General features: G+C 38.7%; 1 protein-coding gene across 13 annotated transcripts in view; it reads right to left on the bottom strand.

The window, feature by feature from the left end:
- Positions 1-27,790, bottom strand: part of NRG1 (neuregulin 1) — a 1,098,681-nt gene that overhangs the window by 6,616 nt on the left and 1,064,275 nt on the right. For 5 of the 13 annotated variants that reach the window (XM_042983158.1, XM_042983159.1, XM_015542806.2 and 2 more), the window contains 5 exons: positions 26,353-26,482; positions 13,405-13,463; positions 7,017-7,040; positions 2,258-2,360; positions 401-527 (listed from right to left, as the gene is read on the bottom strand). In XM_042983158.1, the coding sequence (XP_042839092.1) occupies positions 401-527; positions 2,258-2,360; positions 7,017-7,040; positions 13,405-13,463; positions 26,353-26,482 (443 nt within the window). Of the gene's footprint in view, positions 1-400; positions 528-2,257; positions 2,361-7,016; positions 7,041-13,090; positions 13,464-14,068; positions 14,137-26,352; positions 26,483-27,790 lie in introns of those variants that run through there. The other 8 variants (XM_042983160.1, XM_042983163.1, XM_015542807.2 and 5 more) reach the window with 5 other exon arrangements.

The following is a 27,790-nucleotide window of genomic DNA, read 5'->3' as shown; positions in this document are numbered from 1 at the left end:
TTAGCACTAATCAGTTATAGACTGGAATAGCCTTCATTTCCAAATCATAAAAATAAAATAAAATAAAATATTTCCTCCTGATTCTTGTATCATTCATTTCATTATTTTTCTTTCTGTTTTTCTTTTCTTTCTTCCGGTCCTCGTCTCCCTGCAGAACAAACCCAATATTATGCCAACCCCTTAATGAACACTTTGTAAGAGGAAATGTGCTGGTGTTACAGGAACCAAATTCACTTTAAAAAAATGTTCCCATTCTTTTCTCCTGGAGAAACCCTGGATTCCTGGAAGCTGTGGTGATTAATGGCAGTAGCTAAGAGCCTAAGAGCTTTAGAAAATAAACTTCAAGGTGCCTGAACAGAGGAGAGATGCTCAGCTTTTCCACTGGCCAGAGTCAACATACATTCACCAGCTGGACGTTCTCGGGGGGTGGGTTGGGGTGGTGAGGCCCGTTTGCTATGTTCACCATGTTGTTTCGCTCAGACCGAAGACTCTGCCGAAGCCGGTCATGAAGCTTTTTCCGTTGTTTCCTGGATATGAAAAAGAGGGAGCATTTATTATTTTTTTTTCTGTTATTTGGTACAATTTTTTATACTACCAACAACTCAGGTAGGAGATTAGTGGTGGTGACAGGAGAGGGTGTACCACTCCATCTCAGAATCTGCCTGTGGACAGAAGTAGAATCCCACATTCTTAGTGAATAGATTTAAGAAGTTGGGTGGGATTCTTACAGATATTGAACCAGACTGCTGAGAGATCAGAAAAAAAAAAAGGACAAGATACATCAAGTTGATATTTGGCTCAAACCCCAACTTTGGTCATCAATCCATCTTTGCCTAAGTCTTACACATGGTCATTTGTCTTAGGTAACAATTTGTGCCGTGCAATTGACGAGGCTGATTCTGATTTCATTTATAATTTTGTCTGTGGGTCTCTTAAGGAAATGCAGTTAATTTTGAATCTGTGCCTCATACACAGTGTGTGAGCATGTGTAGCATCGTACATGAGCGCAGACAGGTACATATTTTGCCAGTAGATTTAGCGCAGTTATAACATGATCTCACTCCGGTAACGCTTTTTTTTGTGTAACTAGGCAACGAGTATTGAAATATTGAAGTTGAATCTAGTAGGACTCATAAGGTAGATTCTAGTAAGGCTTATCTCTATCACTCAATTCTGTCAACACATTAAATCCTGGGGTACTGGGGAGCCTGGGTGGCTCTCATAGTTCGTGAGTTTGAGCCCCGCGTTGGTCTCTGTTCTAATAGCTCAGCGCCTGGAGCCTGCTTCAGATTCTGTATCTCTCTCTCTCTGTCCCTCCCCTGCTCGTGCTCTGTCTCTGTCTCTCTCTCTCAAAAATAAATAAACATTACAAAATTTTTAAACAAAACCCTGGGGTATTAAGAAAATGCTATCCATGCCCTTAATTTTATGGTATAAAAGCATATTGTCTTTGTTCTTCAATGCAACATTCAGGCCATGATAATATCCCCATGACTAGTCTTGGCAAGAGAGTTTGTGTGATGAAGCACCAAAACAAAACAAAACTGTTAACATTATTTCCTACTTTAAGTAGATATTCTACGAAAGAGAGAAAAGTGAGGGGACTTCATGCCACACGGTAATTGTGTTTGTTCATAGGGACCCAGCTTCAAGGGCCAGACACAGTGAACACACATCTGCTTTAGTGTTTTCTCTAATTCTTTCAAAGCAAGATTTGCTTGATTTTCCTCCCATGAGATTCCTTTTGGACATCTCACGCTTTGAGAGCATTTGAACCAGTAAGCTCATTAGATGGAACAGAAAATCAATCACAATGATGTTTTTAAAAACCTGCATTCCCAACACCACCAAGTGTTTCCTTTATCTCCTAAGTCTGAGTGCAAAGCAGAACACGTCCTCAGCAGGGATAGGACAAGTGCGCCTTGGTCACCGACTGCTGTCCTCTCAGGATGTGGTGCACGTCCACACGCACACGCATGTGCCCCACAGGCCCGTCCCTCCACCCCTTTTGATCACGGGCCGTGGTCAATGACCAGAAGTCTTCTGAACATTTTCACACAGGCAGAGCTTTCTAGTTATGTGATTAGAAAAGGTCCTCCAGAGAGATTATTCCGGGGAGAAACATGAGAAGAAACATCCCCCTGCCTCCCCACTCCCTCTTCTCAAGACCAGGCCGTTGAATCTGTTTTGTGCAAAGCCCCGCCGGCTAGGCCGTCTCTGCGTGAAGGGGAGAGAGGCACGGAGGAGGAAGCTTTACTTGGTTTTGCAGTATGCCACCACACACATGATGCCGACCACAAGCAGGGCGATGCAGATGCCGGTGATGGTCAGCACTCTCTTCTGGTAGAGCTCCTCCGCTTCTGGAAAGGGATGAGAGCAGACGTCACCAAGGCCCCCTTACACGTGCCGGGACTTAACAACTGAACAGTTGGCATGCTGCGTTGGCATTGTCCATGTTCACAAGAAAGTAAATACGAGACAATTCATTACTTTTGCAGACATACTTAAGGTACAGCATACTCTGCATTGTACTTTGAGCATAAACAGCAAAGCCAGCTGGGGCCATGTGCGATAAAAAAAATTACACTATTAAGTTACTTTACGTATAAGCTGCAGGTATATATGTATTAAACTGGCAAATCATCAACATTAATTATAAAATAATTATTTAGTCAAAACTGTAGTTTTTAATTAAATTAAAAAAAAACCATATCTTGCAAAGACAACAGGAATCAATGCCAATAAAACGAGTTGGGGTTGGAATCACTGGGGCCATCCTCCCCTCCTCCCTTTTCTCCATCCCCCCCCCCCACCCACCCTCCCAAGCCTCTTTTTATTTCCCATCTATGTTCTATTCCGGCGGTCTTTACAAGGAGCCATTTCTAAATTAAAAAAAATAAACTCAAAGACATTTGCAAACATGAGCTTGACTTGTAGTTAGCAACAAAACTGAGGCAGGATCCCTACGATTAAACTGTAAAATGTAAACATAAGCCACACGGTGGGGGTAGCAGCCTACTGTATCAGAGAAAACCCAATATGGTGGGTAAGATAGTCCTGGGCCAAGATGGAGATTTGTCCTCTGAAAGACAATTATTATTACACCACCAGTTGTACTTAGACACCTAATGTATCTGCGTAAAGAAACCACTAGCATCCATGATATGCGACTTGGAATAGATTGTAATGCATTGCCGTGGTGACCAGCTTGGCAAATTAGCTAAGGTAGGTTACACTAAGGGAGTCCGATGCTTAGAACTTTGGGTTAAGAGCATCACTGTACCCCCAATGTGACCAGTATCTTATTCATGGAAGTCTTTCTATTTGCAAATCGGTTTTTGGGAGGGATCATTTGATTATACGTTGGTGGGTCAGGCTTTTAATGAGATTGGCAGATTTCGTGGTGAACCTGATCCCTTAGGAACTGAGTTTCCAACTAGTCTAATTATATTTATTGGAAGATATTCACTGAGAAAGAGAAGTCAACCAGTGAAGAATAAGCAATGTAAGTGGAACTTGCCAAATTGATTAATAAGCTGGTCAAAAACTGGAGGATGTTGTGCAAATGACGGTCTCTTATCTGGACGTCGACATGGGGCCTTAGGGAACATTTCTGGTTTACATTCTCAGTCTTAGCCACCACACCTTGTCTGCTGAGAGAGGGCAAGTCGCAGAAAGGTCTTCTCGAAATGAAAAAGTGCGTTTTATTTTCTGTGATACAGTAGACCTTACCATTAAACAAAAAAACATTTCGTACAAGCCAAGCCCATGGTAATCAAATTCCAGTTAACAGATCAGGAACATTGTCAAATCAAATTAATAGAGCACTGATTATTAACAGGAGGAGAAGGAGAATAGAAGTCAGTGGGTAAAAGACTAGAATGCTACAGAAATTCTACAAAAACAAACCAAAAGGGTGGGAAGTGGGAAGGAAAAAACAAACCAAGAGGACAGACAGACTGACAGAATGACGGAGAGAGGGAGGAAGTCGGGTACGAGGGAAAACAAGGTTATAAGTGAAGGAGCCATCTGAAGTCCCTGGCACAGCATGCCCGATACTAAGGGAAGAAAAATAAATAAACAAAAGAAAACCAGAGGGAGGAAATGCTGGGCGGGAAGAGAAGGTGGATGTAAAGTTGGAAGGGTGAACCCATACAGCATAACTCCTACCCTAGGCTGGCGGTCACGTGGAAGCCACAATTAGAAAGCAAAGCAGCTGGTGCATTGCAAGGAAACAATGAACCAGGAGACAGAGTGGTGGCACATACTTTGGCCGCAAAAGTCAGATGATGAGGTGGAAGGTGAATGCCTCTTTGTTAATTGCTGTGTCTGCTGCCTCCCCTCCCCCACAGCCACAGGACAGGGAATTAAATTTTATGAGGTGTTAATCTGTGAGCTGGTGCCACGGGAGCTTCCTCCTTGACCTGGCATCTGGATCAGTTTTTAGCACTATGTCTAAGAAGGAGAGGTGGGGCCCGGGACAGGAGGCAGGGTTCCTGCCCGTGTGGTAAGTTGGTTCGGAAACAGGAGTGTAGACGTGTCCTTGACCCTGCTTTACCCTGCCCTCTTTCGCTCACTCTCTTTTTTTTCTTCTTTTGAAAGGAGGAGGGCTTGGTGGCGCTGGCATCTTAACGTTCTAATTTTAGAAAAAGCTGGGAGATTACATCTGCAAACCGTGAAAATGGGATGTATACAGGGACCCAAGGGGGAAAAGGCATCCCACTACTCCCAGGGATTCCGTTGAGAAGTTTTTCGGCAGTTGTTCGTTAGGAAAGAATAGACTGACCTCAGTTTGTCAGCAAATGTGGTATGATGATTCACCACTCTGCCCTACGTGATACGGGAAGACACGCATTTTCCAGCGAAATTGGTCATGGAAATGAAAAGGCAGCTCAGTAAAGGCCAAAGGGTAAAGAAAGAAAAGTGCTAAGATGAACCGACTAAAGACAAGGCCCATGGAATACAGAAGGAGGATTAAGATTCTGTATTCACAACGGCATTTCCCGAATACACTAAATGTTTCCCAGTTCAGTTTCTATTCCATTTTCCAACGATTTACTAGAGCAGGGAACCCCCACATTATGAATGTGTTAAAAGGGAAATACTTGATGAATAATAATGAAAACAATGGGTTCTTTTGACCCCCCTTTTTCCTTATTATTATTTTTTTTCCTAGCGTGACAGGGTCAATAGGGCAAAAGCAAATTAGAGGCAGCGCTGAAAAAGAGAATCCGTCAGTCCAGTTGGCGGATGTGCCTTAATGAATGGAAACGCTTCCCAGTCCTTACTCTATGGTTTGGCTGAACGCTTTGCAGTGAATCAGATCGAGCATGTTTTTCTGTCTGATCTGGCCAGGCTAAGAGACAGAAGCCTTGTCTTTCTCAATTGCAATTGATCTTTAAGGTCTGATTTCCCTTAAGGATGGAACATTCTGGCCCAGTACACTGGCTGTCCTGAGACTTTGGAGTTTTAGACCGTTTGCCTGTAAGAGGTGTGCAGATACCAGCACATGGTGTCTCTACTGCTCCTTCAGGTCTTACCGAGGGAGAAGTCGTATCTCTGAACTATCCATTGCCCTGCCTCATTGGGAATAGAAGTATTAAATTCTAGTTAGACCCTGAAGTGATAAAGTGGGAGAAAGATGCTGTTAGGGAAAAGGAGCAGGCGATAATGGATTTGTTTTCTCCCTGTAGGAAAGGCCTGTGAGCCTTTTTAGTAGCGGAACTATTTTTATCCAGAGGGAGGTTACTTGAATAGATCCCTCTCTCTCTGCGTAGATAATCTGCCACCCAATGCTGATCATGGGACCTCTTGAGATACTCACGCTTGGGAGAGATTCTCTGATCTGCAAAGGGCCACTCACATATAAGTGGGGGTTTTCCCATCACAGGAATCATTTTCTCTTGGGAGTTTTTACAGGAGGAATGGTCAACCAATTGAGTTTCTAAACCTGTAACTGACAGAACTTGCAAAAGTCTTATTCTCCACGAATTATGGAAAGTATATTAGGTATAGATGGTGACGTTATCATCCAAACGAGAGCAGCAGTTATGCTACAGGGTGCCCTCACTGCATGATGTCACTGACACCAGCTGCATGGAGATCAGATATTCTGTTAATCAGGACATTGCTTTGTTGACCCATGGCCACATTCCAGGGCTGCTGGTGCTGTCCAGAAAGCCCGGGTACCTGCGCTGTGGAGCCTCTGGGATGACAGAATGGTTTCCCTCTCCTCCCAGGACTGGCCCTTGCTTCCAATAATTTAGGACAAAGGCTTTCAAAGGGACTATGCCCCAAATTCATATGCTCCTAAGAGATATTTTGTGTTTACAGTGTGAACATGTCTATTTGATTACTTGTCTGGATGATCTTAGTGACTCAAGGTTAATTCCATTAGTGCTAGAATTTCCACTGAAAATAGCACAAGGCTTTTTTCTTTCTGTTTTCTATTTCCTTGCTCATAAGATAATGAAGTTGACTACAGCAGCGCTTGAACATTCCCAGAAAATCAGTCTGTGCCTACAATATTGTGTTGCAATGTCAGGGCTTTCTATGTTACTATATTAAATGGGTGATTTTTACATTGTATGTCAAGTTCCCATCGGCCTAAGACGTGGCGTGCTTTTAAGTCGATGCATTTAGAGCTTCTTTTGTTCTCAGGCCTGGTTTGGTTCTTCCCATAGCCTTCCACACCTCTCCAACTTACCCCAGCTCTGAAATAACAGCATGGTCAGATCCAGAGGGTCAAGGTACGTGGGACATGTGTGAATTTGCAGCAGGTGAGGTGATTTTAAACTCTGAGTGAAGTTTGGAAATCTAGAAACTGCTGCACTCAGTGACAGTTCGGTAAACTAATCATAGATGGGACGCGGAAAAATCATTGTTATAGCTGTATGATCCCTTCTGAAGGAAAAGGAAATTAGTTCGGAATTGAAAGGTAAGAGCAGAAAAGGAAAAGATTTCAGCTCAGAGGTTCTAAATTCTGCAGGCTAAAAGGAATGATGATTGGTCCATACCCATAAATTCAATCCCAAGATGCTCTGCCAATGCAGAAAGTTGACAAAAAAAAGAAAGAAAGGGAAACAAGTTTCAGAAAAGAGCAATACACTGCGCTCCAAAACACATTACACATGACTATTACGGCTGTCTGTGCGTGCACACGAACAGGACGAATGGTGGGTGGTTAACACAAGCAGTGCTCAGGTACGCCTCCGTGAGTCCGCGAACGGAACTCGTCTTGTTAAAGAGGTGTGCAAATACCAGCACACCGTGTCTTTATTAACCCTTAAAAGACCTTACTGAGGGAGAAGTTGTCCTCATTTGGGAACAGAAATATTGTAGTTATGATAATAAAGAAAGGCATTCAGTATTATTTCAATTCCTCTCTTTAAAAGGCAGAAGTGCAGTTCCAGGGAGGTGATTTTTTTTGCCCAAAGGCACATGGTTGGCAGAGCCAGGGGTGGAAGCCAAGAGGACAGCACTCAGGTCTGAAAATTTTGTCACGCTGGATTTACAGTTTTTGTAGTTTGTGGCTAGTTATGCTCTAATATTTCTCGTTGTTTTGGTTATTAAAAAATATATATATCTCTGTTCCTAACCTTCTCCGCTCTCCACCACTTACATGTTCTATTCACAGAAAGCAACAAATGCTTCTGCCCAAAAAGCCAGAGAGGGAATTGGGGAACAGAGCCTGCATCTAGTTTTTTCGAAGAACTCCTGCATGGCATAGGATAACTCTCGATGCCTTGCTTTTTCAAATTGTAAAAAGACAAGGGGGTTGTGTGGGAGAAGGATCCAATTCCTGGGGTCCTTAGTTCAATGGATTACTTCCTCAAATAACAGAGAGCCAATCAGATGATCACTCCACGGTGCTGAGCTCCGACGGCCAGATGAGAGCCCAGGGCTCCGGGAGGGAACCCCAAGGTGTGAGCTCACAGTCCACAGTCCTGGCAGATGTGAGTGTGGAGGCTCAAGACTAAAGGACTAGCAGAAACTGCACAGGTTCAAGCAAGGAAATGGGGGACATGGGCAAATTAAAAATAGAAACAAAAACCTTCCAAAAAAGATGCTTTCCAGGCTGAAGCAAAAATTGTTAATCAAATTTTATCGGGGGGGTGGTGGTGGTGGTGGCGGGGGACCCCTTAGGATTGCTTATTTGTGCGTGGATGGTGGAGAGGCACATGGGAAGGAAGGGCAGAAGGCACATGGAGATTCAGAGGTCTCCATTTCTTCCCTTGATCACTGACTCGAGAGATACCACGGTGGTCCGAGAAACATCACAAGGCATCGATCTCTTAACTTTGAAAACATGTGGTTGAGGGGTACTCCTCTCACAAAAACATCAGTCTGGGCATGGACAAAGCATCCTCAAGTAGAGAGGAGAAAATAAGGAGGGTCGTGTGCTTAAGTCCTCCTATTTTCAGGTCCTGCCTCTGCCATTTGCCTGTTCTATGACTTTGGACGTTAATTTCTCATTGACAAAATGCTTATGATACTAACACATGCACCACAGGGAGACCCTGTGGAATAAAGGAGCCAGGAAATATGTCGGCCAAAGCAGAATGGTTTAAGAGCTTGGAGAGTGGACTTATCTGGAGATCTACCTTGGGCCCCTTATTACATGTAGGTTTCCTTTTACCTAATTCATGGCCAGGAAAACTCTGAAACCTGCTGGGATATACCCAAGAAGTGAGACTTTAAAAACTTTCTACCTCTTGAGGAAACGGAGCTTCCAGATTAAAAAATAAATCAGAGAGGACATTGAGTAACAGTAATAACGAGAGGTAGTGTGGACAATAGATCAGTCTGCCTTGGTTGGCCCGGGGGACTCAGGTGAATAGCCTAAACTTTTCATAATTAAAAGCCACAGGATTCAGGATTAATTTGGTTGCACAATGTCCACAGCAAAAGTTAACAATTTATTCAAATCCAAATGAACTTCTCTCGTCTCTGTGCAACACTCAATTTGACAAAATATTTCCCCTCATTTGCTTCCTTTATATAAACTTTGGAACATCAAGGATAAGAATTCATTTTCCAAGGAAGTGATAATAAATTTCCTTACACATTTCCTTGAAGATGTGACTCAGTTTGTCTCCCTAGAACCCCTTCCATCATATGCCTTTTCCTCCTACCAGTCAGTAATAATTTAAGGGTTAAAGCCGAGATATCTACAGAAACTCTTTTCAGAGAATCATTATTCCATGCCTACATGAACACTGCTAATGATCTATATTAGTTGCGTAGAAAGCTTGGTTAAGTCTTCAATAAAATTAGTAGCATGCCCATGCATACATATTACTGCATTTACAGTTTTATAGGTAAGTCTGTGAGCCTAACTATAATTTCATTTCATGGGAAGTCATTCATATCAGGCAGCTCCAATTTCAAATAATTCAAAGGGAAATTGGTACTTAAAATTGGAATCTCTTCTGGCCATAAGCCCTAACAAGGAAACAAGCAGAGGAAACATGCATCATTCTCAACCTGGAGCAAATACTGCTCTAATTTATTTTTACTATTGGTGGCTACATTTCTTTCATTGTGAGTCAAGAAAAGCAGAATACACAAACACTTTTCATTTGATGAAGAAGTTATTACTTTCTATCTGTTCTATTTAATCTAATGTTGGCTTAGGCTCATTATGTATCATACGCTTCCTATTGAACTTCTGTCTCGCCACTACATTTTTCAAATTAAATTAATAATTCAAAAACACAAAGGTTGCTGTAAACAATTTAGTTTCCTTTTCTACATGTGATTTCCTGCTGTGCAGTAAGCAATATAAAAAATTAATTTAAATCTAAGAGTCTTCAGAAACTATTAAATATTGACTCACTATTCCTTTGCTTGAGGATTTTATAATTGTTTGAAGAGAACTGATTAACCTGTAGGTTAATTTAAATTTTTCAATTGCATCAGAGAAAAGAACAATTAAACAACTTTCTTTTACCAAAATTATCCATCCATGCATTTACGGCTTCTGATAAAATCTGAAGACATTCAAGATTTTACTCTTTAATACTTTGGGCCTCCTTATGCAAACAATATCAAAGACATATGTATAGTCCTTTCTGAGATTTCTAAAGGAGCTCTGTCAATGCCAGTGCTAAGTGGGACGTATTTAGTGTCTGACTTTTCATTTGTGACTTACCTTTACAAATGCAGATACTTTTTATTTTCACATATACAAATCCATATTGCCATTGAGCCTTTTGGAATGTAATAGGAGGCTTTCTCTGCACTCCCAAGTTTCCATGTGCACAGAAGCACATTCACCAACACACACACAAGAAAGCCTAACACTCAGTTAGAATTTATGATAATTTATGTCATAGATTGTGTCTTTATTCTACTGTCATCCAGATACACGTTGGATAAATTAGTAATTTCAATGGTTTTTAAAGCATTTAGAATCAACACAAGTGATTTATGCACTAGTAACCTCTGATTCAAAATTACATTTAAGGAGATCTATTGGGATTACTCATGCTGACAATATGCCTAAAAGTTCTAAAATTGTACTCTGTAAAAATATTCTATGATTTGGGCTATTCTATAACAACTTATTATATATTAGTTTATATATGATATACTTGCTGTATACTGCCTCTATTGAAGCTGTGTTTTTTTTTTTTTCTGCCCAGGAAGTCTATATATCAATTATGAATTGCCTATATATGCACATTCTCACCCCCCCCCCCCAACAATGATCAATACAATGCTTGAAAGTAGGAACTCTGTCAAGGTAGGTCAAATTTGAAGCTGACTAACCTTGACAATATCTTCCTAGAAAGTATTATAAATATGTTTTATTTCAAGGCAAATGGCTGCCTTCAAGAAAGCCATATAAAATATACATTTGTTCTTTTCTTTCATACTTTAAATCCATTTTTATAAATCAATAAATGTCCCCATAGAATACTCTGACCAGAAAAACTGCATCAAATCCTAATAATGTAAGTTATGTGTTAATAAGCATTTTAAAAGCTGTACATTCTTTTATAATGTCATTCTTCTATTCAAAATGTGGTTTAGTAAGTCGAAAAAATGTTTCTCTTTGAACCTGGGGAATATCTTTTCCTTCAAAATTTATGTTATGTGTTTCAGACTTTATGAACACAAACAATTAAAGTTTAATCATTACCACTGTGGCAACATTTTTTATCCTTTGTGCAGACCACACTGATACTTGAACATAAAGTTCTTAAAACAGCAAAGTGTATTTTCCTGCCTTCTATATGAGAGTCTGCAGAAATGAAAATTGAAAATTTAAGCTATAGAGGACAGAAAATTAACACTGGGCGAGACAACTTTGGAAAGCAGTTTCTGAAGGGAAGCTCTTGCTTTTCCAGATCCGAGGGAGCCCTGACGCACAGTCATCACAGACTGCTCATAAATTCACTTCCTATCAATCTTTGTTACATCAGGGTAAATATGAAGGCTGCTTTCTTGAATGTCTTCCAAAAGTGCGATCGAAAGCTTACTAAAGATTTTATTTAAGGAATCACACTCTGATTAAATACATAGTGGCTATTTTGAAAGAATATCTTCTGAAAAAGAAAATGGTCTAAAATAGAAGCTGAAAACATCTTCTTTGCCTACTGCTGTCAGATCTAACTGCATCATTATTTGGGGAAATAGCTTCATTTTAAAAATGCGATTCTCTATATAGTGCCCTAACATTGCCTTCAGTGCACAATGAAACTCGGTATAACACCAAACATTTAAGTGTGATACAAATGTTCAGAATTTTCACTCAATTCTATGATATGTTATCATATTTATACAGTCACATGATTTGCTAAGTCTATGTTATTTGAATACAAACTGATTTCTGAAAGGAATGGCTTTAAAATATTCAGTAAAATTCTACTATTCCTCTTCTATTTTTTATTCTCCATCTTATCTACCTTTAAAAAGATTAATAACATAATCTTTGATATGTAGCCTGTGTAAATATGCCATAAGCACCACCTCACTAAATAAATGATTGAATATTATGGAAATGGCCTCCCCTCAATGCATATGAAATTAACTTTTCCATGAAATTTATTCTTCCACGACTGTTAACAGGAGGAACAGGATCTTATTCTTTGCATGCATACAAGTAAGGGTAAATCTCTGATTCTTTTAGGGCCCCCAAATGACGGGCTCGTATCACCATTCATTGTGTTACGTGAATTTACACTGATCGGCTATGTCCAGTATTTTTCAGGGTGAGCAACTGACAATCCGAATCAGGGATTGATAAATCCAGCCCACTGCCTGCTTTTGTGAATAAAGTTTTAGTAGCACACGGCCATGCCTATCAGTTTATGCATTGGCTATGGCTGCTTTGTGCAGAGTTCGTGGTTGTGCAGGTGACGGTTATCACCTGCAAACCCTGAAGTATTTACTATCTGATCTTTCACGGGGGAAAAAAAATTGTCACCCTTTCATCTCAATGAATAACTATATGGAATCCATTTTAAATACAATGCTTTGAAAGCTCCAGAATTAGAAGCGATAGCCCAGTTCACAGCAGAAGGACAAATTACATGATCTAGTTACCCATACAAATTATATACACGTGGATTGGGTCTTTTAAGGATGATGTTCAACCCTTCACGAAGCCATAGAAATCCATCAAACTTTCCCAGTTCTGCATTAAAAATATATATCTGGATGTAAACTATTATATTTCAAAGTAAGTAATGAATATCAAAAAACCCCTATTTGTCCCTAAAATTGTCATTGAAACTAGCATAAAGAAATGCAAATATAAAGAAATGATTGTATAAACTAATCCTGAATCACCTGTTTCCTAAGCAACGTAAAGCCAGGATATCTCATTTGCTGTGAAATGTTTGTAATTTTCCTACTCAGTGCTCTTTTTACACCTAAATGCAAACTGTTAATGAAGAGAAACATCTGAACTCTTTTTAGCATGTTTATTTGTTATAAATAACACATTCTGAGCCGAAATTAACTTACCATCATTTCAAGTGCATACTGATTACAATTTAGCAACATCCTTTGCAGGACACTGCCATTTTATAAAGAAGATGGACTGTTTAGCAGAATGATTTTATTTTATCAATAACAGTGAGACTTTTAAATGCTTTTATTATAATTGCACTGTGTGATATTGGCTATCATTTTGTATCACATTATTCAGTATCCATTTCAGAAGCATCCGGAGCCTCACACACCTATTAGTATCTCAGAGCCCACTAGTCACGAACAGAGGAAGTAATACAATCGCTTGTGTTAATGTTCTCATGCGACAGGCAGAGGCAGTCAATGTTAGACCTGGTAAAACACATCTATGTCTAGGTGAAATCTGAGGGGAGATGCAACAAGAAAGCGGCAGCGACTGAGCATGCTCCTACTCAGGCAGAGACAGAAAGGGAGTGGACGTACTGTAGAAGCTGGCCATTACGTAGTTTTGGCAGCGATCACCAGTAAACTCATTTGGGCACCTGAGAGAAGAAACAAAAAACAATGGTAGAAAAAACAGAGAAAAAGAGAAGAGGTGAATATATGCTAGAAAGAAGCTCCTTCAGTGTCATTTGACTGAACTTGGCGAGTTCACCCTCAGGAACTGAGTCTTTGTCCTAACCATGGTTTTCAGACTCTGGCATTTCCCTCGAAGGATTAAAAATCTGCACAAAATGGGGTCCTAGGGTTTGTATGGCAGAAAGGAAGATGGCAGCATTTGAAGTGACTGCTTTCTTTCAGAGGGACTCGCTGAAAATCGCATCTGATGTTTTCTTTATCTCCGTTTTCCACGGGACGTCTTTGGTCAACAGTGCCGGAAAGAAATGGTTTTTGGTTGGCCTGCCTGCCATGGTCACCAGAATCCCTGGCCATCCGGACTGGTCATTCTAATTTACCTCTATGATCTTTGGGGCCCAAGCTGAGAGACAGTGAAACAAACTCACACTGAATGAGTTGATGCCCCGAGTGGCTAAACCATCGTTAGGACAAAAGGAATCAGTTACAACTGAACTGTAAAAGCACCAAGTGGTAGTAATTGTTGCTGTAGTTTGGGGGAGAAAGCAAATTTCAGATTATTTTAACATACTTTCTTGGTTTTGGACTTTCATGGGCACATTCTCAGTACATCTTGCTCCAGTGAATCCAGGTTGGCACCTAAAGGGCAAAAATGTGATAAGCAATAGAACGCTAAAGACACTGAATTTTCAGACTGGCAATTTTCCTCCTATGGAATATGGAGATTCCTACAATGACCTGGTGGCTGAACAACATAAAGAAAAGGAAAAGAACACATTTAGAAAACCATGTTCCATGGAAACTGCGGGGTACATATTTTTGTTGTTGTTTGCTTCAGTCTTCATAAGAACATTTAATGATAAATGAAATTTAACTCCCAGGGAGGTTGACAAGTTACATAGGGCTGGCAAGGCCTGTGTAGCTAAGTCACTTTCCCTCTGGCATTTCCTTATCTGCCACGGAGTAAGGACTCCTATCTTGTTAAAACACTGGTTTTGATAAGGTCTTACTAGTTCCATCCATAATCTTTTATTATTTAAAGGATCCTGAGCTTTTCCCTTTATAGACACTCAATTTTGTGCTTTCACAGGTACTTTTATGTTGTAAATTCAATCATCAAACTACAATAGAAATCAAGCGCTTACACACTCCAGTGATTACTGACCAGAAAAACTATATGCCCTATTTTTTTTAAAGGTATGACAAATTAGGTCTCCTTTTTAATACTGAAAGACAGAAAGAAGCAGACATTTATTAGCACAAACTTCACTTCATCCAGTGATCCCCAAAGACAAATACATTTTTAAAATTCAAAGGGTGGTTCTACTATAGTACTTAATAGGTGTCATTTCGCATTTAAGGTGAAACTATTTTTAAACTGCATCAAATTTTCATTTTACTCACATACATTCACCTATCCAAATTCTAGAATCTTGATATAATAAATATTGTTTGTAAGGTCATGCAGTGGGGATGTGCCTAAATATGGAAGTCCTTTCTAGTTGCTGTTTTCGTTGCTATTATACCAGTAATGAAAGCATTTCATATTGGATCCATTTTACCCAGTAACATGCTCTAGTCAAGAGGGCCATCAAAAGGTTCTAGGAAGCAAATAAGCTTATAGATGCTCAACACCCACAGTCATGGTTACTATCCATAGTTCATCTATACCATAACCATCATGCAAAGCCCCTAATAAAATGTAGTTGTGACAGCACATACCTCAGGATTTACACATGACCTGCCCTTTCTTCTCCATAGTAAATAAGAATAAATATTATCTTTTTGGCATCAAAGCAATGTGAATAAAACCATCCATTTTTACAAATATAAGGATATTTTTCGCATTCCCCTTAAAACCAAATTCCATGCCAAAAAAGTGTTATCAAGTGATTTGGTATATCTAATTCTATTTCATGAAGAATGGCCTGCAAGATAAAATACTAAAGTTCTGGTATGAGTTCTGGTAATGAGTTCTTGTGTAAACTTAAATATAATTATGATCACTGGTATCATCAATAAACTTAACAATGAATATCTTATACTGATACAGCCCTTTTAACTCTTCAAAACACTTTATACACACACACACACACACACACACACACACACACACACACATATACATATATATAAAATTTGAACAAATTCTATCTATATAATTGAATTGGTTTCTTTGGTTAGAATATTTTTGCAGCAGTGAGTAGAGGAAGATCTACCTAGAGAAATACAGAAATAAGAATGATAGCCTGTGAAGCTGGGTCATTTTTTCATAAAGATGTCACATGCTTCAATAAGAATGTCTTCACAGATATATAAGGAAAATACATGGAAACCTATTTTTCATATAATGTATTTAACATAATGACTTCTGAAACATACAGGATTTTTGTTTGTGTATTTGTTTCTGAACAAGGACTAAAATTCACATGGACATAGCCTACGATTAAGCAGGTACTCCAGAATTAAGGGCATATTCTACAATGACCATTTTATCTTACCTGTTTGCATTATTGATAACAATTATAATTCTCTTATTGATCACACAGTAATCCACTTGTTTCATACAATGAACATGGTATAAGACATGTGAACACTGTATGCATGTGTGTGTGTGTGTGTGTGTGTGTGTGTTTGTGTGTATTGGGGGATAGAGGTGCAGAAGGGGGAGAACCATTTGAGGTAAGCAGTGCATTGATTTAAGTAAGGATCATAAAATGAACATATAGTTGAAGAATCATGAGTCGCTTAAGAAAAGGAATGCATTTATAGAAAATTGTCACTTATGCACCTTGGATGCCAGTTTGGGGATGAGAAGGCACAGGACAAGGAGGCGATGCAGATCAAAAATCTTATCCAATCAATTTTCTAATTAGTAAGAACTTCTAAGGTGATGTTTCCTAGGGAACTGACCTATGGCATGGTGGTTTATCTCTATCATAAAATGACATGGCTACTTGGTACACTAACACTAGATATGCTTAAAATATGCCAATCTTTTTTGGAACTATCAGCTGTATCTGCACCAGGACTATTCTTGTGGTAATGTTTATCCTCAGATACATTTTCTTGGGGTGAAACATTATTATTCAAAGTGTGGCTCATGGACGAATGGCACCAGCATCTCCTGGGATCTCGTTAGTAGAAATGCAGAATTCCAGGCCCCCAGTTTATAACTGCTAACTAAGAATCTGCGTTTTTAACAAGATCCCCAAGAGATCTGCAGGTACACTAACGTTCAAGATGTCAGAGACCCTGACCTTGGAAAACGGAGACTAAGCCCGTCTATCCTGGCACCACAGTATCTTGCTGCCTCGATGTGGGCAGCCCATTTGACTTCATGGGGCCACAGGGATAAGATGAAGGGATTTGACTAAGCGGTTCTCAACGGTTCCTTTCACCACAAAGGTTCTGGAAATCAGTGCTCATCCTAACACATGGAACCACTGTGTGGAAACTGACAGCATTTCTTCTGAATGTGTTACCAGTCATGGAGGAGGACTCAAGGACTTTTAGAAAACATTTTTGATACAATGGATTTTAAGACAATCATGGAGGTAAAACAAACTGCAAATACCTATTCCTAAGCAATTTAAGTGTTCAGCAACAACTGTTATTATGGAACTTTTGGGGACCTCTAGAGTTGTTGCCACATCAAATTGAAAGAAGCAGAAACAGATTTTGCCTATGCAACACTGCAGACCACATTGACTGTGGAGAGAAAGCATATGCAAATGGAAGCTCATCTGATCGATAAGCTCTGATTAAATTCTATGGAATTACTTCTAAAAGAATAGGGAGACTGTCTGGCTTCTGACATGTTTCTAAATTAGCACTGTACATTAAGCATCCAATCTATCACTTTCTTTGGAGATAAGAGTATGGTAAATTTAATCTCATTTTGAACAATATGCTTTGGCACGAGTCTGGGCAAATTCCAAGAATTTTGTCTCTTAGGACAATCTGTTTGAATAATAATCAAGCCTCTATTGTAGCTTCTATATATATTGTTTTAGTATGTGCTCTTAACATGAGCAATGATCTTTGTTTTACATTTGTTCTTAATGCGATGAAAATTCGCAGATCGTTTTGTCCGAACTTAGGTATCCCCTCTCCCAACTGACCCTTCCCTGACCTCCACCTCTCCATCTCCCACTTCCCTGCCCTGGCTGAGGAGTCTGTCTTTGCCTCTCGCACTGCACCCTGTCCTGATCTCTTTCACAGCCCTTACCTGTCTGGGTTGGAATTCTCTGTGGTGAGGATGGTGACCATATTTTGATCGTTCTGAATCTCTAATTAAAAAAAATTTTTTTTTAAACATTCATTTTTGAGAGACAGACAGAGAGACAGAGCACGAGCAGGGGATGGGCAGAGAGAGAGGGAGACACAGAATCCGAAGCAGGCTCCAGGCTCTGAGCTGTCAGCACAGAGTCCGAAGTGGGGCTTGAACTCATGGGCTGTGAGATCATGACCTGAGCTGAAGTCGGACGTTCAACCGACTGAGCCACCCAGGCGCCCCACTGTATCTCTAATTTTAACACAGTGTCTGCCTTGTAAAAAGCTCTCATAAAATGTTTGTTAAACTGAGCCCAAGATAGTATTGGACGGCAGCGTCCAATAATGAACTGTATCAAAGAGACTTTCATATAGTCAATTGATTTGTCAGGTATAGGTCAATATTGAACTTCTGGCTTTTATTTGTATAGTTTATGACAGACTCTCCTCTGTAAACTCCTACATAATTTCTTCTTAATAGCAGCTCCCAGTGCTGCCCTCACGGGCTCGCTTCCCTAAATAGAAACCTTTAACATTGTGTTTGGAATTGGAAAGGGCTCTGTAACTCTTTAAATACAGATGTGCTACATGTCAAATTTAAATACTGTTGCTGAAATACCAGTTTACTTGGATTGAATAAAGTAGTACAATCTAGTGACCAAGACTTGCACATAGCATTGGTAATAACCTTAGTTCTTTTCTAGTAATAACCTTAGTACTTGGTGACTATCCTGATATGCTTACTATGTAATCAATAATACATTAATGTATTTTGAGAATCAATTTAGTGCTTGGTGTAGTTTTTATATTCTAATTGGATATTTCCCTTTTTTTTTTTTTGGTGGAGGCACTAGGCATATTCAAAGATATTACATACCCCTAAGAAACTTCTGGTTATTTAGCATTTGCTAATTTAATAAACCGTTATAAATGGTTTTATGGTTTTATCAGTTGATGGCCAAATTTTAAACCATCCTTAGACATCATTTATTCCTTGGTTTCATTAATTTTCATCAGGTCCTCCTTAATCTGGCAGCAAAAGGGAAACAAGGCCTACACCTGATATTTCCTCATTCCTAGTCATCACAATGATATATTTGGACAATTTTAAAATACCTTGCCTCAAAAAGAGGAGTCCCTACTGTCTTTTTGGTCTACCTCAATACTAGTGGTATTTCCTTCATATTGTATAACCTCTGGAATAATTTCTTTGGTGTTTAATGTTTACAAATATCAAGTAGTGGAAATGCCCACAAATAACATCTTAAGGAATATCAGTGAGTTTAAGTGTTAGATATTAGGCCTTTTGCTCTCATTCCATGTAAGCTAGAGTTAGTGGTGTATACACTAGCTCAAACAGTGCTTGTCTGTTTTTCTAGAGTGTCACGTTGCAAGTGCTGACTTTTCCAACCCTTCCCCTGCTCGGCATTCTGGCTAGAACTCGCCCACTCACTGCTGGAGTATCTGTGTTGTGGATTATTCTTTCCCAAATGTGTTGTTACTGTTGGTGTGTATTTTCCTGAGATGAACCTCATTCTGTTATCTATCTTTGAGAGAGATTTCTTGAGATTTGTATATGCTTTTCTAATTTGTGTTTCACCCTTTTTATGGCATCATCTGCAAAAGATGTGTATTTTCTCAAGGGAATGCCTTCTTCAACGTCATTAAAGAAAACATTAAATATAAAAGGTTCCCACAACATTTCCTTCAGATCCAACCCTATATACCTCCCCAATACTGTGAAGCTAGTCTGAATCATGCTTTTTCCTTTTTTTAAATTTATTATTATGATCTGTGGACTTGTTCTCAATCCAGGAGATAATAGGATACATATAGTGGCCACATTGGATTCATGGGTAAATATTGAGGAAACCAAAAACCGAAGTTGTCCTGGGTCTCCAGTGATGTTTTTCAATGTCTAAGACATACAATCCCAATAATGAGGGTGGCAGTGTTTATGAATTAACCTGTCCCTGTTTGAACCTTCGTGCCCTTCCCAAAGCTCTGTTTGCACAGCTTGTTCTGAAATGCTCATCTGTAGACTAAAATTCTCACCACTGTTTACTCTACATGATGTATCTTTGTAAGTTTGGGGTCAAACGATTTAATCGGATATGGGCTTAATCTACATCCCATGCATCTCCATGTCACTGTCACACGATGACATACTGAGTGCTACTTTGTGGTTTGGTCTTCCTCTCTGGAGGATGTCTTCCCCTGTCTTGTCAAAGAGCCTGGAGATTCAGAACTTTACAGTTCTATCTACACTGCGAGCCTCATTTTATAATGAAACAGCTAAATACCCACTTTTTACTTAAATAATTCGATAAAAATGTTTCAAAATTGTGTTTTGCTTTAAATAGACCGTTTGCTGCATATTTTTTCCCCAGACTCTCTACCTTTGACAAGTTGGGGTCCCCCATTAGACATTTCATTAGCTCCCTAAATATCCATCACAGCACTTGGCACACCTACAATTTATAATTAAATTAACTACTTGAAATATGTTTGCTACTCTCGACAGCCTAATAGACTCCATGGAGAAACCAGCATGGTTTTGTTCAGTACTTTCTACTGAGAATGAGCACAGAGCCTGCCTCATAGAAGGAGATCAATAAATCTTTAGGGCTGCCTACCTGATTTTAGGAGAAAAAAGCACGCAAACTATTAAGAAGACATTGTCATTGCCCCTGATTTTAGGTAAAACTACACCTCAATTGTTTTCTATGAGGACAAAAGGACCTCCTTCAATCTATCTCAGAGAGTGAAAGCCAAAAATGAGTTAACAAATCCCTAGTTAAGCACATGGCTGGATTCTCAATGCATGGCAAACATAGAAGAAATAGAAGACATGGTCATCTGAAGAGCTGATCACGGATCTGAGCCACAAGAGTTGCACTCACTGTCTCATAAATGCTTTTCCATCTGTTAAGCCTGTCATCTCTTAAGAACAGATGTGCTATAGGCAAGAGTCACACCCACTCTGAAGAATGAACTCTTCCAGGGCTAGAAAAAGAGTGCAGTTAGCAGTCTATTCTTATGGACTGGAGGCTCTAACCCAATACATATTCCTTTTTTTCTATTCCAAATTTCTCCTTCTACAGCCATGATAATGAAGCCACAGGACACAACCATGAATCTGAGCCATCATTCCCTTATTTAATTATGTTAACCCAGCTACGAGAAAGTGTCAGAGGTATAATCATCATCATTTTATGCCAGGATTTTATAAAACTTGAACCTCAGCTAGTGTCTCTGGCTTTCTCTCCCAATCTAACCTAGTCCCCAAATGTCTCTAGCCTGTGTCTAAGTCTGTCTTCCCTAAATATCTGCTATGTTTACTGTATCACTCTCCTGCTCCAGACGTTACTAATACTCCCTATTAGGTATCACAATGTCCAAGGTCACCTACCTGGCCTTCAGAGCTCTTGAACTGGCCCTCACGTCTAAGTTTTGTTTGGTCTGTTTTGCTTCCCACAATGGAGCTGCTGGTCTAGATATTCACGTCACTGTGTCTCACAGAAACTATTGCTGCAGCCTCAATGCCTGCCTGGTATATGGAAAAGACTCCATAAATGATGGCAATGTTTATAAAGCCTTCTCCAAGTCATTCCGGTCTTTTCTTTTTCTTTCTTTCGATTTTCATTACATGATAATCAGCATTGCACCACTTGGGATATATTGACTCTAATTGATTTACTATTTTAGCTACTTCATTTTCCTAAACAGACTAAGTTTCCAGGGACCAGAGACCGTGCCTTCCATTTTCTCTGTGTTTTCAAAAACGCCTGGTATAGATAAATAGAAAGCTGTTCTACAAACAAAAGTTTAATATTTCATTTTTGAGTATAATTTATTATAACATATTTGCTGTGTCTTTATCTCCTACAGTTGCATATTTTTATAGGCCCTTATATATACTGCACAGTTTCATAAAAATGACACAAAATCGTAAGTTCATGTTTGAAGGCAACTCGCATCTTCCTTGTTTTGTTTTGTTTCCTTGTTTTTGTTTTTTGTGTTTGTGGATAAGGAAGATAATGGTCAGCGATATTAATTGATCTGTCAAATGCAAAGTTATAAAGCTAGCCGGGAGCCCCACCAAACCAAGGAAAACTGCTAATGTTAAATAAAATGAAGAAATGGGGTTTTTCAAACATCCTAGCATGTAGTCTATTAAGACAGGTGTATATATTTTTCTAATGTCTACAGAGAAAATGTAATACTACCATTTACTTTTTATTATAAGGGGAAAAAAATCTTGCTTCCCCAGAGTTAGAAATACTTTAACAGAAATGAATTCATTTAATTTCATGCACTCCCTGGAAAGAAATTTGGAGAACATATTAACTCCATATTACACATAAAGATATCGTCCAGAGAGTTGAAGGGAAAGGGATCAAGACTGTTCACCAAAATTGGTGGTTAAGACTCTAATCCCCTCATGAGAAAGCCACATCTGTCCGTGAGACAACATAATGGGTTTATAAATACGATCTGGTATAAAATCATGTTTAGATTAAAAAAAAAAATCACATCAACATCTTCCAAAATCGTTCTTTACTAAAAATGTTCAGAAGAACTGATATATAAGAACAAGGAGACAAACAAAGAGGCAAATCTGGATGTTATTTCAAATTGTCTTATTTCTTTGAACCATGTGATTACATAGGGCATCAGATGGTGAAAGATGGAATGATTCGTTTCTTTCTTGTCTTTATGAGGTCTGGAATAGTAACTATTTTTTCCCTGGGATAAATTTTAAATTACTATGGAGAGAAGGGCAATATAAAAGATGAGAGCCACTGCAGAAATTCCCACATGGTCCTTAGGGGGATGTCCAAGTAACCAGCAAACCTCTCCTCAGAGAAGTGTTTAACTGTTACACGGTTAATCCATTTGGAACACCTTATTCAAAATGGAGACACAAAAGAGACCCGCTGTACAGTTTTCTACTTCAACTCCCAAGAAGACAACCACGGATTAGGTGACCAGAGAGACTACTTGGAAACTTCCATGCCTGTGGTTGTTTCTGAATCATGAGATAAAGTTGATTTTCAATGATGTGGCTCATGCTTCAGCAATGTTTTGCTTTAAACAGATGGACCATATGGAAACTATGAACTAGCTTCGTACACAGGACCATGATGAGCCAATGAAGCATTTTTATGTTTTCTGTCTCTATTCAAGTGGCCTAGTGAACAGTATACTATCGAAAGACACGGTATATTATGTGTCTTCGTTTCAGTTCTGAGTAGTGCTTACTTTTTATGTTAAAGACGTTTTCAATACAAGGATCAAAAAAACAAAAAACAAAAAACAAAAACAACAAATCTTTCATTTAATGAAAAAGGCCTGAAATATTTTAGATGTTAAATATACTCCAATTCTTCCCTCAAGGTACCAGCTTGCTTTTGATGCATCAGTAAAGACACGGTCCAAAAAGGGGTAAACAGTTAAGAAAATCATCGATGTCAAAGATCTTCTTTCCAACAAGATCCAGTGATAAGCTTTTTAAGACTTTTCTGAAAGATTACAATTACTCCCCCCCACCAAAAAAAAAAACCAATAAAATTATGATACCAATTTGCTGAGAAGTGGAAGACATGCATAACTCACTAGACAATTAGCCTGGAGGATAGAGAGTTTTCATTCATGGCTTGCTGCTTTAATAATTATTAGAGGAATAACACACATTTCACTTCAAGATTTAAAAAATATACAGTAATTTTTTTTTTCCTGGATTGGGCTTAACATTTAATGAAAAACCGGTGGGTGAAAAAAATTACAGTTGTTGGCACAATACCAAAATGGAACAAATGAACAGCACTTATGTGATTGCATGTTTTGTGTAGGACGTGGGAGGGCTGCAGAATAGCTGAAATTAATATGTGGAAAATAACTGCACTGGTTCCTTGGAGGTATTCAGAAACTATCATATGCACTCACTCAGCTTGTAAATCTTTGCAAAGGCTATGATGAAAAGTGATCGTGTTTCATTATTATAATTAAAACACAGTGGTCTCAGATGCTTTTCTTAAGAAGTAATTGTCTGAGACATAGATAATATGAGTATAGTTGTTTAAAAAGAAGGAGAATTTAAGGAACTATAATTTTATGCTATTTTTCAAGGAGATTTATTAAAACATAATTAGGTTGTTTGCACTTAGGATGGAATAACTAAGTTTCCCCATATAATAAATGAACCTCCTATTTTACAGATTATAATTCTCAGTGTCAGTTTGGGGTTTTTTTTGATCACAGAAAACCTTGTAGGAAATTATAAGATTTATGCATCCCAATTCAGTACGGTAACTATGGGGGTGCCATATTTGTGCTGTTTCACAGCAGGTCAGCAAACCAAGGATCACAATTAACCAACTTTTATTCTTTGCTACAGGTATGTAGGTTTGAATATACTGGTGATCAAAAAGTGAATCTCTAAAATTATTTTTAAAACAACAAACATTGATAGTCATATGAAGCAATCTGGACCCAGACAAAATAGTTTTCTACATACTCTTCCATTCTTACCTGGCTTTAAAATTTTGAAAAGGTTTTTTTTACCTGTTAGTTGTGTCTTAGCTAATGGCTATTACCTATCTCTATGAAAGAGATGTTTAGCAATTGAGATCAGAATCCTATTTTTGTGATTCTTAGTCTTTTATTCACTCTAAAAGCCTATATTTAATTTTATAAGTTGTCTGTCCTCGCTGGTAAACTCAGCTATACAACTACCCAAACTTGTTTTCTCTTGGAACCACTTCTTCTCTTTTACAAGAACTTAAAAACCAAAAAACAAAAAACACAAGAGCTTTGAGGGCAGGAGCACAGTTCTAGGAGATATTTGAACTTAGTACTTCAGGTCCCATGAGAAATGCCTACATGTACAGCCCGTGTCTAGAACAGCACAGGGAGCAGCAAAACATTTCCCACAAAATGGCATCTTTGTTTGATGTTATGATTTTAAAAGGTGTGTCTTTTTTTTTTTAATGTTTTATTTATTTTTGAGAGAGAGAGAGAGAGAGACAGAGTGTGAGCAAGGGAGAGGCAGAGAGACAAGGAGACACAGACTCTGAAGCAGGCTCCAGGCTCTGAGCTGTCAGCACAGAGCCCGACGCGGGGCTCGAACCCAAAAACTGTGAGATCGTGACCTGAGCCGAAGTTGGTCACTCAACCGACTGAGCCACCCAGGCATCCCTAAAAGGTGTGTCTTTTAAGATGTGCTTTGTTACTTATAAAAATTAAAGGTTTTCTTAGAACCATCATCACATAAATATTTGTATGCTATTTGTATGACATAAAGGGGACAAGGCGTTCTAAATTATTTCTTGTGCCTCTTTTTTAATTTTGCTAATTGCTCCTTCTATTAGCTCAGCTGTCTCTCTGACAAACTTGTTCTTCTTTGTCAACATTCAAGTCACAAGCTCATATGCTGGAGCACGAGATCATTTTTATGCAAAATAAATATGCATCTCTCATCATTTCAATGGGACATGACACATTTTTTCCCACATCAAACTATATGAGTCCACGTCCCACATACAGCCTAAATATCAAGAGTAGACTTGGGGTGCCTGGGTGACTCAGTCGGTTAAGCGTCTGACTTAGGCTCAGGTCATGATCTTACCATCAGTGAGTTCGAGCCCCGTGTCAGGCTCTGTGCCGACAGCTCAGAGCCTGGAGCCTGTTTCCGATTCTGTCTCCCTCTCTCTGCCCCTCCTCAGCTCATGCTTTGTCTGTCTCTCTCTCTCTCAAAAAGAAAATAAAAACATTAAAAAAAAAAAGAGTAGACTTAAAATGTACTGCACAGTAAACATGGGTTTTAAGGAGACCTACTAATTCTAACTATAGGGTTTAAATATTTAATGTACTGCTAATATCATTGTTTCATTCTGCCTGTTGAGAGAGAATAACTGTCATTCTTCTTAATGGTGCATCACATTCTTCAGGTCATTGGAAGGAGCACCATTCTAAATTTATCTACACACAAGGGCAGCATGAAAGAACTCTGCCTTCTACACAGTGATGCTACACACACTAAATGCATTTCCAAACACATGTAATTTTTTTCCCATTAGTGAGATCAAGCTAAATTCCATTTTTAAAGTAGTTATAAAACAACAAGCTAATGCCAAGTGTAACAGATGTGTAAGTAGTGAATCTTTTCCCCTTCTTCTTTTAGCTGTCCTACTCATTTTGCAGGTGATCACTGGGGTCAAAAGGAACATGGTCTTACAGCTTAGTTCATACACTGGATGGAGAAGGTGGTTTCAAAAGTTATTGGCCTCTATGATATTTGCACATCTCTTCTAGGTAACAGTGAGGAGAACCACGAGGAAAGCAACTTTATAAATATAAAGGCACAAAGAAAATTGAAAAAAAGCAAACAACAATTCTGGATGTAACACAGGAGATGACAAATGGTGTGAACTTTTCAAAAACTCTCTACAAAATAAAACAGCATTATTCAACAAAACACAACAAAATTGGGAAAAGAAACAACAAGACATGAGACATGGAGTTGTCTGAAAGCAGTCATTACGGACATAAGCCACACAGAGGATTTCTCGTTCTTACTTGCACAAGTATCTTGAGGGGTTTGAAAGGTCTTTCACCATGAAGCACTCGCCTCCATTCACACAGAAAGTTTTCTCCTTCTCTGCACACTTTACAAGATGGCTTGTTCCGGTTGTTGACGTAGATGTAGCTGGATAGAAGATAAAGAAGGGGAAGGTTTACATGTGTCTTTCCCTCTTCTAAACAGCCTTTACTCTTAAATTCTCTTAAAAGGAAGAGTTCGCAGAAAGTGTGACGGATGTCACTTTCAGGTTTAACAAACGACAGCAAAAAAGAAAGGTACTTTCTGGGTATAATTAAATGGAATAGAATTATCAAAGGGTAACTGCAGTTAATTAATTTAATTAGAATGAAATAGAAAAAAATGCTTAACATTTTGTATAACCAATATTTTATCTTCTAAGGAAGCTGGAAGAGAGAAGACCTATCACAAATAAAATATATTTTCCAGGAAGGCTCAAAGGTAATGATATAAAGTCACGTCAGGGCAACTGATGTTCAGTATCATTTTTGAATGGCATCTACTTATTTAATTTGGAAATTACATTTTATATGCATATTGACCTTATAGTTTTTAGATACATGTATCAAAGAAGAATACAAGGTGGCTTATTTGTTTCTAATTAAAAAATTATATGTTATTAGTTGTATGTATATTAACATACAGATTAGGAGCCACTCTATTCAAAGTTTCTGTTCCACTCAGAAGAAGACTGTTGAATGTCTGCCGCCATACTTTTAAGGAAATGGAAAGACAGTCTAGTATTACTGCAAAGGACAATAATGGCACTACAAAATGTATCCATTTTGAGTCAGGAGTAGACACCGTAGTCTTAATTTTGGTTTACAGCTGTGGTAAGCTTGATATCCACCTGTCAAGCTTCAGTTATGTGAAAGCGATGTGAAAATGATGCCACCACCATTCAGCATATGGATTAAATGAAGCCCAAGCTCTTGGTCCTCAGATTCAAGAGCATTTAGTACCAGAACTTCTCCCCACTCACACCATCAGGAACACTACATGCAGTGCTCAGTCTCAACCCCAAACAGTCTAATTTACGTAATGTTCATGACTGACATTATCAGGGTGACAAGCAGAAGCATTATGATAAGCCAACAAAGATCCTATTGACTCTTTCAGGAAAAAGAAAAAATATATATGCATCTTTAGACAAAATTTTTTCCTTGTCTACTGACTCATTCTCAGTGATTCTTTGACTTGCTTATCACTTTCCATTTTATCATTTGCATGTGAAACTCAGATGCCCTTATTTGCTTTTGTTTGACTTCTCATGTATTAGTTTTCCACTTTCTTTGATTTTTCTTCTTCATTTCCATTGTAAGTCCCCATTTTGCTTCGTTTTGGTTTTGACTTCTCCAATTCTGATTTTTACTCTATCTGATAGAAATACTCAACGTCTGATTATTCAGTTTCCAA

Source organism: Panthera tigris, chromosome B1 (assembly GCF_018350195.1).
Source record: "Panthera tigris isolate Pti1 chromosome B1, P.tigris_Pti1_mat1.1, whole genome shotgun sequence".
NCBI lineage: Eukaryota > Metazoa > Chordata > Mammalia > Carnivora > Felidae > Panthera > Panthera tigris.
Note: the sequence above shows the minus strand (reverse complement) of the source record. Positions and strands in the feature narration are given on the sequence as shown.